Raw genomic sequence first — 11,362 nt, 5'->3', positions numbered from 1 at the left:
ATTTATTTTAAAAGAGGTGACTAACATTGTTTACCAAAAATTCAGAAAGGAGAGTCGCAGACACAGTCCACAGAATTTTACAATGTTCAGTACTGAAATGCCGCCTATCTCTATCTCAGTCAGTACACCCTCTTCAGAATTTCCTTGGACTGCGTTTTCCTTCTAAAGAAGGCTCAACAGAGGGCTTAGACTCACACCCCTCAGATCCAAACCTCAGCTGGTATCAACAGTGGATGCTTAACTGAGTCACACAGGCGCCCCATCCTTGGGCCTCATTTAAAAAGGAATTCAATAAACCTGTTCCAATTACAAATGTATATTTGATCCTCTGGAAAGGTACATGATTGATTTCATTTTTTTTTAAATTACCACAGTTACAAAAGTCTTACTTTGGGTTTAATATTGAGGGAAGCTTCACAAATATTCATCAACTCATAAGTTAATATGTTGAAACCGATCACTCGTATGTATAGAAAAGAACTGAGTAGGGAATATATTCAAGGAATTTATAATCATCTCTGTAAACTCACCCCTTTGGCATACAAATTATAATTTCTGCCCAGAAATGGACCTTCTGAGCAAAATAACTTTCCAATTCATTTCTCAGAACTCAAGTATCTCAATCTTAAAAATGGTTAATGATGAGATTCCATGCTCCATGAAACCTCAATATTTTCATACAGTAAATGGTACACAGAGCATTTGATAACTAGCTGCTACTTTTTTAAAATTTGTTTAACGACATTTTTTTAAAAACTAAAGAACATAGTAATCACCCCTTAGTAGTTTTCTGAAACATAAGTAATAATGATTCCAAAAGCAAAATGCCCACAACCCAAGTCAAAACAATTAAACCGGGACATCACTCTAATCAGATTCGAAGGATTTCTAAGGCCAGAAATAGTCTAAGAAATGGTCAAGAACTTTCTTAATCTTTTTTTCTTTAGTTACACCAGCAAAAACTTATTATGCCAGTGACTAAGATCTTCTTTTTAATTCAGACTTAACCATTACCAGTTATAATTTTTTTAATCTAAAGAACAACTAAAATCTTTTAGCATATGGTTTCTAACCTAAAATCTGTCACTTAATCATTTAAGTCCCCTTCTGGGCCTGAGCTCTGAGTATCTGAGTAGCTATTCCCCTACTCAGGCAGCTAACTGAATCCATAACCTTATTCTCCAGGCTTTAATCCACTCACAGTTTTCTTCAGTTGAGTGACTCAGAACATTGCTCTGTAAAGTATTAACAGGATCAATTTGAGAGAGAGCTTAGGACCTAAACCTGAGTTCAAATCCTGTCATTGCCACTAGCCAAACATGTGCCTCAGAGCAAGTTGAATTTCTCTAGGCCTATTTCATCTTAAAAAAAAGACTTTTATTTACTTATTCATGAGAGACAGAGACATAGGCAGAGGGAGAAGCAGGCTCCTCGCAGAGAGCCCAATACAAGACTCAATCCTGGACCTCAGGATCACGCCCTGAGCCAAAGGCAGAGGCTCAACCACTGAGCCACCCAGGCGTTCCTATTTCTTCATCTTTAAAATGAAAATAAGCATTACCTTCCTCAGAGAGTTGCTGAAGATTACGTGAATTGATCTACTTCCAGCAACTGAGCACACAGTAGGCACTCAACAGATATTCATTGAAGTTCCTCATTAACAATTATTTTGTTAGTATTTTTTTTAAAGATTTTATTTATTTATTCATGAGAGATATATAGAGAGAGAAGCAGAGACACAGGCAGAGGGAGAAGCAGGCTCCACACAGGGAGCCTGACGTGGGACTCGATCCCGGGACTCCAGGATCACACCCTGGGCCGAAGGCAGGCGCTAAACCGCTGAGCCACCCAGGGATCCCCTGTTAGTATTTAATATATACCAGGTTCCATGCCAAGTGCTCAGGATATAACAATGAGAGATATAAACAATCCCACCCCCCTCCCCAAGAAACTGATATTCCAATGGGGAATATGGAAAAAAAAACTAATAAAATAATTTAAAATAATGCTGAGTTAGGATGGAAACAAATAAGGGCTGAAATTAAAGTCAAAAATATCTTCACCAAAGAAGTGGCATTTATATTAATAACTAAAGGATGACAAGGACCTGGCCATGCAAATCAGAGGAAGGGTGTTCATGGCAGAGAAAAAAAGTGAAAAAACTCTAAGAAAGGAAGAACTTGGAAGTGAAAAACAAGTTCAATGTAACGAGAGCACAGAGTTAGGAGGAGTCTGGTGATGATGTGGCTTTGGAGGCCACTGTAAAGCTTGAAGGGGAGTGGTATGATCCCATTAGCATGTAGCAAAATGCCCATGTCTCCGTCAAAGGTCTCATGCTGGTTCAGTTCAGCTTTCCAAGTGCAAAAGCAAAGGTTACCCCCAATATTCCACTAGACATGTGCAAGGGACCACCTCTCTTTTCTAAAGTTTATATGTAGGTCATTTCATTGCCCAAACAAACAAAAAAAGGAGCCAAGATGATGGCATCTACAGGAATAAGCCAGAGGTTTGGGTTGATGTGGTAACTCTCCTTCTAGAAAATAATAAGCAAAACTGTGGACAAAAATCCTCACCACACATTGATGATAGAAACAAATAAGGCATGGGAAGTGCTATGAAGGCTGGTGGGCTCTGTTCAATGACTCAAGCGTCCACAAGGGTACTCAAGCGTCAAACACCTCCTCTCACTGTGGGTCTCACTGCCTTTGCAATGAAACACCAGGAATCTTTGGAAGGCTCTTGTTCCTGTTAGTCTAAACACTCCATATAGCCATAATGAGCCTGCAGGAAAACAAGGCACAATCTTCTTCTGTTTGGAGCTTTAAAGACATCTCTCTCCCTTTCCCAAACACACACACATACACACACACACACACACACACACACACACACACACACACACCATAAAACCTTTAATCTCTGTGAGCCCTTTAGCAGAAGCTGAATCACCTAAACCTAGTGCCCCTTCCCTCAAAGACAAAAACAAGCATAAGGTCAAGCCCCTCCAAAGGAAAAAAAAATGAGACCCTGACATTTTCAAGAAAGCTGAACATTCATGTACTGTACAATGTTTTCAGAGCACTCCCATTACCAGGTAAAACCTAAATTGGAGGAGGGCAGGAGTGGAAGATGGGAGAGCAGTGCAGAGCCTGAAGCAGCAGCCCGGATGGAAATGAGGTATGGATTTAACAGGTGACAGCGAAACTAGAAACAAGTAGATATTTGGGAGATGTTTTCAGAGACACAACAAAAAGGACTTGCTGCTGAATTAGACGCAGTAGTTGAAGAAAGAACAGTGAGGTGAATTATGATGCCACTTCCTGTCAAAGAAAATTGAGGAAAATAAGACTTTAAAAAAAATTTTAGGGGCACCTGTGTGGTTCAGTCAAGTGAGCATCCAACTCTTGATTTCAGCTCAGGACATGATCTCAAGGCCATGAGATCAAGCCCCACATCAGGCTCCTCACTGGGAATAGAGACTGCTTAAGATTTTCTTTCTCTCCTTCTGTACCTCTCCCTGACTCCGACCCCAAAAATTTAAGTTTCATCCTGGACATGCTAAAGTTCTGACACACAAGTGGAGACGTCAAGGAAGCAGTTGAGTATCTGAGTATAGAGCTCAGAAGAGATCCAAACTGGAGATATATATTTGGGAGTTGTAACTATAAAGATACTAAAAGCCATGGGAAGAGATGAGTCATCTAAGAAGACAGAGTTGGGGACAGAACCCATGTCTGAGGCCTGAGGAACCCCATGGATGGAGGATGGTGGAGAAGAGCAAGCCAGGAAGGGATGAATGGAGAGGAGGGAAGGACATTGCAGGAAGATGGCTGCCATGTTCCCATTTTCCCCTTCCCAAAGCTAACATATCTCATGGTTCTTCCACCATTCTTTAACTTCAAAGGATTTTATTTTATTTTTCTCCAGTGCCACTGCAGAAGAGAAAGCTTTCTCTTTACTTTATGGGGAAGAAAGAGTTTGGTTTTTTTCATGTTTATATTTCTACTTACTTCTTACTGGAAAGCTATAAAAATAAAATTTAAATTATATCAAATTATTTTTATAATAATATCTGAATGAAGGGGTAGAAATTCTAACATAGAGAAACCACTTTTTCACAGCTAAATTAATTCATCAGGTCTACACTTTTTTAATCACATTATTTCCAACGTATTTTTAGATGACACATAAGGAATGAAGCATGAATCATATTCACTCGACCCCCTACATGAAGGAACCTCACTAAAAGAAAAATTCAGATGGAGACTTGAAGCAGCATTTTTACAAGCTTGGCTTCTCCATAATCAAAACCACAGTATCCCCTGAGGCTACTCCCATTGAAAGAGATTAATTTTATCATGCATGTCAATTCCACTCTAAAAACCATCCTCTAAGAGGATCCTCATCTACAAAACTAGAAGAGAATACCTAATAAGGGCAGGATAAATAGCCAATATTTATTTGTATCAATGGTAAACATCAAATATTGCCTGCAGAGGCAAAACTGTCACATGGATTAATCCATAATGCACCCATTGGGAAGTCTACTTCTCCAAGAACAAATCCTTCTAGCATACCAATTTACATTTAGAAAATCGTCCACTTGGTGAAGTTAAAAGAAATCTTACTATCTTATATTGCTTCTTCCCATACTATTTTACATCCATTTTAACACTTACCTAATCATATTAGCTCTTTTAGGCTTCAGTCTACCTCGACAGATGGTGAGTTCTTGAAGTCATATCTATTGTTCCTGCCCAGTGCTAGTCCTGATTGTCGAGGACCTCTAAGTGAAAGTCTATGATTCACTTCCATTGGAATCATCTGGAAGATGTCAAAATGCAGATTCCTGGACCCCTTCCCCCAAAACATACGGAATTAGAGTATTTTTAAGAATTTCTAACAGCTCTTATAGGGCCTTCAAAATGTATCAAGGAGATAATGAATCCAAAAGGCATAACCACGTAAGAGCTATGGGCTGATATTTCTTCTACTTACACTATTGTTTGGAAACTACTGCCAATAAATTTGGTTAAATAAAGAAGAAAATCACTCTCGGTAAACCTCTATTTTATAAACAGAAACAGCTTATGACTATTTTACCTTACAGTACCCTGGCAGTACATCTCCCATGTGTTTTTACTGAATCAAAGTACATAATTTTGGAATTTTAAGACTAAGAGACCTTAGAGGTTACACCTCATACAAAATACACTGAGAAAAAATATATACCGAAAATGTATTAAAAACATAAAGAGGGATCCCTGGGTGGCGCAGCGGTTTGGCGCCTGCCTTTGGCCCGGGGCGCGATCCTGGAGACCCCGGATCGAATCCCACATCGGGCTCCCAGTGCATGGAGCCTGCTTCTCCCTCTGCCTGTGTCTCTGCCTCTCTCTCTCTCTGTGACTATCATGAATAAATAAATAAAATCTTAATAAAATAAAATAAAATAATAAAATAAAATAAAATAAACATAAAGAGTAGGGCACCAGGGTGACTTAGTTAAGTGTCTGCCTTCCGCTCCAGTCATGATCAAACCCCAGGTTGGGCTCCCTGCTCAGCGGGGAGCCTACTTTTCCCTCTCCCTCTGGCCCTCCCCTGTTCCCTGCTCCCCATTCATGAGCTCTCTCTCAAATAAATAAATAAATAACCTTTAAAAATTTTTTTAAAAAGGCCTAAACAATTACATGTGTTATCCCTTGAATCATTTATTTAAACAAAACTAAAAAGTCTAACATTTAAAACCCCAAATCTTTATTTTTTCATGATAAAAACATCATTTTTTTCATGAAAAGTTTATTTTAAGAAGCGGTATTTTAAATATTATAAATTATACCTTTAAAATAATTCACTCTTTAATCAATACATAAACATTTGTACATCTATAAGTAGAAATACAGTACATAAATTTTAAATAAAATATGTTATAATTTCACAAATTAATAAATTTCCAAAATTCAATCTCAAAAAACATTTTAAAGTATATGCTGATTTACAAAAGACAAAAGTTTTTTTCCCCAAAAAACACAGAATATTTTATCTGCATATAGTCAATACCATTGCATAGCACAAACAGTTCAAAATACAAAGTGTTTATTTAAAACTATCAGAAAACTTTTTTAATTTCTCTTTGTCATTGATTTAAACATATCTATGGCTATACTTAAGTTTTATAGAGTCTTAATGTCTCAAATTGAAATTAAAGATGTCATATTCAATTTTTACCCTCTCAGCAGATATTAGCCATGAGTCATTTCTTAGAACTAGGTTTCCAGGTAATAAGTAGGGACAGGCTGTGCCATTTGTACACTTCACAATCTTAGAAACATTTTATAACCATGATATGATAGTATAAGGACCTGTAATTACTCTGATGTCCCTTTCAATCTGTGTCAAGAAGATAATAAATGTACGTTTTACACAGAACACTAATTCTTGGGGCTGAAAGCTGAACAGCACCTCTTATCTCTTTATTCACTCATAGCCTGAGGAAAATACAAGACTGTCCTTCTAACTCATCACCTCCACCAGAATAATAACAATGTTATTGTTATCCATATATTTTTAGATTTATCAGAGGGTGAAAAGAGTCATTATATGATCGATCTTTTACACCTTTGGCAGATAACTGTGCCTTATTGAAAAGAACCATTATTTTGAAAACTGTATTTGCAGATGAAATTCATTTTGCTACTATGCCAGATAGGCAATGATAACTGAAGGACACCAGAAAGGTTCTCTCTAGACTTGATGAAGGTCTAGCAATAACATAGACCTAAAGAAGGTGTGCTTTACTTGGAAAATCTCTATTTATTAAAGTTATGGGGGGAAATACAGCAAATTAATCATTTGGCAAAATTATCTCTCATTATCTGTTCACATTACAATATAGGATATAGCAGCCCCAATTAGAGGTTAACTGTTTATTGCTTTTATAACGGAATTCTTTTTAAAAGAGATTCACATCTTATAATTATATAATTCTTTTTTTTTGAAACATCACAGAAACCCAAAATGTACATATTTGTAATCATCAGAAAGTGTACATGATCAGGAGCAAGCTGTGTTCAAGGCCCCAGCGAGCCCAACACTCGGTCACCACCTGCATCCTCTGCCACAAAGAAAACACAGTGTGATCTTAGTGGCTCCTGAGAGATGCAGTTTTGCATGGAGGAAAATCAAGAATAAAATAATCTTCCACTGGAGGAGAAAACTAAACAAAAGAAAACAACAGAAGTGTTCTGGAAAAGTTTAGTGGTAACGATGAAATAGCATCACTATTTCATTTAAATGAAAAGAAAAAAAGACTGGTCTTAGCACAGTAGGAGAAGGGCAGCCCACACTGTAGACAGTGACCACTAAAACGAGACTCTGATCTTTTTGTGCACTGAGAGTTACCAAAACGTACAAAGTTCACACACAAATATACATCCAGGTTAGGGAAGAAGATGACATAAAGAAACTATCCTTGTCAACAGCTTAGCAATAGAAGTGAGAGATAAAGACATTTCAAGGAAACACCTAGCGTTTTAAAGTACCTGTGCCCAGTTAAAATGATGATAACTACCAATTAACTCAACAAACGAGTCACCGCTATACATGGACATTGTTACCTTGCACATCAAAATTCTAGAAAAATCACAGTGAGCACAACTCACTTTGTGAATATGAGATTCCATAAATCACAGGAAATCAGTGTCAATCTCCCTGCATGTCCTAAACAGACGGAGAAACAGACATCCATCAACAATAAGCAGTGACTCATCATTTCAAATCTAACATCTAGTACCAAGAAATTTTGTTTAAATTAAAGTGCTCCTATGGACCTCAACTTTCCCATCTTTAAAAATATCAACTCTTTCTTCGTGTATCCTTCTGAGAGGTGTTGTTAAGAATTACTAGATATCTTAAAATAAAAATTTTGAATTTTTTAAAAACTAAAAAAAAAAAAATTAAAAAGATATTTGGAGAGCTCCAAAAGAAATCCATGAGAAAAGTAACAACAAATTACAGCCTGAACTAGGTCCAATTTTCAAATGATGGGCAAGTCCGTTAATACAATCCATGTTCCATAAACTCCTCTAGTTACGCATTAGTGACTAAAACAGGGCTTCTGTACAGGTCTCAGATTAATGAGACAGAGTATCTGCTTCAAAGCATTAAACTTAATGTGAAAGAAGAGTGATGTCAGTAAAAGTAAAGTTGCACCAGAAAACAACAGTTATCTAAGCATTAACTCAGCATGAAAAGGGAATTACTTCTGATTTCCTGGAATACAACCCTCTCGGGTTATTATTTCTGATTACCATGGCAGCACACAGCATTTTCCATCTAACGCTTTAGAAGAATGCTTGGTCACACCATCCTCTGCCTTATTAAATGATCTATGTTGAAACCATTCATTTCCATTCTCTTACATCCATAAAATGTCAAAAAAGAGAGATAAGACAGTCATTTGCCCTCAATTTTCTCAATAATGTAAGGTTTTAGAGAAAGTATGTTAGAACTCTAAAATAATAGACTAATATATTTTCTCAATTCCTCCCATCATCCTTTATTTCCACTGGGGGAAATCGATTTCTGATTGTATCTCCTCTAAAGTTTAGGGGGCTTAAAAGCGTTGCTCTTTCACCCCCCCAAAAAATGTTCTCAAACATAGTTATTTTCTGAGTAAATATCTTTCAAAAGAAAACTTCTACAAAGACTATAAAAACCTTCCCTGGAGGGCTTATAAAGGGTAACATAAAAGTGGTATCAGTGAAAAGAGAAATAATGGTCTAAGAACTGCTTTAAAAAAATCAAATATAAGAGGTTTCTACCCTTCTTCCACACAAGCAAACACATACACAGTACAATTGATTTTAACAAATTTTTTAAAAGTATTTACAAAGACGCAAAAAATAAAAGTCAATGAATCCTTGTTCTATGATTAAAGAAAGTAGGCCATAGATGTCAAGAGGCTATAGGAATCTTCTTCTCCTTATTCAGTGGATTGAAAAAAACAATGCTTTCTAGACCCATAGTAGGCATAATTCAAACTTCATTTCCTGAACATATCAGGCTGGTATAACAAAATGAAGATGTTAGAAGGGAAATCATACTCTAATCCCAGTTTCACTGCATTGAGATTTTGAAAATGAGCTACAGAGCTATTGCAATCAGCTACTTATATGTGGAAAGGAAAATATGGATGTTAGTGAGGAGCAAAACTTCTCTAGAAATATTCCCTAAAACTTACTTTAAAAAGATCCTTAAATGAGTATTAAAATTGGTCATAATTTAGGTGATTTATCTCAAGCATACCACATCTGCAACTGCATTTAAAAGGGACCCAGAAACCAAAATTATATTTCAAAGAATGTATTCCATACACATAATACCAAACCAATCTGTAACAGTGTCTAAAAACAGATCTTATGGATTTTTTTTTTAAAAAGGAAGAACGGTTCATTTCTCCAGAGACGGATCATCCACGTCATAATCATTCTCGTTTCGCATCACTGATGGCTCCCCAAACATCAAAGACAAATTCGTCGGGGAATGCAAAGTCTCCAAGAGTTTCGTCAAGTGCCACAGCAAATTCATCTGGATTAACCTTGTCCTTTCCAGCTTCAAACATCGTGGTAGCTATCAAAAACAATTTTTAAAAATTAATGATACATGAGACAGCATCAGGGAATTGAGAAAAACGGCACTAGGAAAAATTACTTCCTAAATTTAACATGCATAGATATACTTCTAGTACATGTTATAATAATAACATACTATCGTATGTCAGGGTAGCAAATACATTTTTAAACAATCTGCTCACTGCACCCAGATTTGCTACCCCAGCCTCTTCTCCGCCTTGGAGCCGGTCAGTCAGGAACTACTGCTATTCCTCAGGGTGGAATGAGAGCTCCTAAGAGAAAACCCTATGGCTAAGTCAGGAAAGTCAGTACATCATCCCTCCTCCACCTGCCCAGTCACTAGCTCCCTCTGCCCCCTCTACCAGTACCCCACTCCCAGCTATGAGGGAACCTTGCTAGCACTCCTCGCCCCTCCAAAGTAAAGGATAACAGTTTGCAATGGGAAAATCAAGCTAGAGAGAAGAGGAAGGTATCTGTCCACTCATGGAATCCAGGTAACTTTTCCTGAGCCCCTTTCTAGTTTGAGATAGAAAGTGAAAGTGGTGCCCTTGTTCTGTTTTTCTAGTAAGTTGCCCGAGCCCCAGCTCTCATGTCTGGGGATCTGGTCTCTTCAGGACTACACATTCTCATGGGACCTGACCTAACTGGCTGGGAACCCATGAGGCTTGGCTGGGTTTTTTTCTCAGCCCCTTCTAAGCACCAGCAACCAGAAAAAGACAGTGTGGATGTGATCTGGAACTTGGGTGAAGAACCCCCAGGTAAAAAAAGAAACACCAAAGCTCAGTATCTCCTTTCCTCCCAGGTTAAGGTTGAACAAATCAACAGTTGTAGGATTTCTCTAAATGAGCCAAAGAGGTCTGGTCTTTCGGCTAAAATCTCCTAGGGCTCGTAAGAGCATCTGAGAACTGTGCCTTGTCTCAAGCAGCTCTGTACTACCACAGGCTAAAGGGAAAGGAGGAGATGTGGCCCAAAGAGAGGCACCATAGTCAGAGCAGAAGTGGGATGTGGCTGGAGTGACTCGATGCAGGGATCAAAGTTCTAGTAAGGTGAAGGAGGCTTCCACATGACCAAACAACCTGCTGCAGGATGAAGAGTCTGGATACGGTAAGGAGAGCACGGGGACTGGGGCCGAAGGGAGAAGACAGCAGCTACAATGATGAGAGATTGGTTACATACCTGGGGACTGATCACATAAGTACATTTATTAAGAATACTATGAACCAGGTTTGTCACTGCCAGAGAAAGTTAAATGGGAAGGGAGAAAATGAGAATGAATCCTGCAGAATTAGAATTGAAGGGATCAGTGGAGATATCTTTCAATACAGAGAGATTAAACACTAGGTAAATACATGCACATACACATTCCTCAGTCCACTGTAGGGGCCTGGGAGCAGGGACACGCACACAGCAATGAGCACACAAAGCCCCAGATCTTGGCTCTTAAACACCATTCTCCACTAAGAAGAATCAGAGTTCTCAGGAGAAATGGCTGATTCCAGGGCTAGAGAAGGCAAAGTAAAATATGACCAAGAACATCTCATCTTCTGCCAGAAAGTAAGAAACGGTCAAAAAATGGTGGGAACATGTAAAAAGACACAGAAGTTAAGGTGAAAGAGCTCCCACTGACCAAATCAGGATAATTTTTTTAAGATTTTATTTATTTATTCATGAGAGACACAAAGAAAGAGGCAGAGACATAGGCAGAGGGAGAAGCAAGTAGCCTGATGCAGGAC

General features: G+C 38.1%; 1 protein-coding gene across 1 annotated transcript in view; it reads right to left on the bottom strand.

Moving 5' to 3' along the window:
* Positions 1 to 5,732: 5,732 nt before the first annotated feature.
* Positions 5,733 to 11,362, bottom strand: part of GIPC2 (GIPC PDZ domain containing family member 2) — an 86,681-nt gene continuing 81,051 nt past the window's right edge. The window contains exon 6 of the mRNA XM_072834187.1: positions 5,733 to 9,627. Coding sequence (XP_072690288.1) covers positions 9,482 to 9,627 — 146 coding nt within the window. The 3' untranslated portion in view covers positions 5,733 to 9,481. The remainder of the gene's footprint in view (positions 9,628 to 11,362) is intronic.

Source organism: Canis lupus, chromosome 8 (assembly GCF_048164855.1).
Source record: "Canis lupus baileyi chromosome 8, mCanLup2.hap1, whole genome shotgun sequence".
NCBI classification, from domain to species: Eukaryota; Metazoa; Chordata; class Mammalia; order Carnivora; family Canidae; genus Canis; species Canis lupus.
This window is presented reverse-complemented; position numbering and strand designations above follow the sequence as displayed.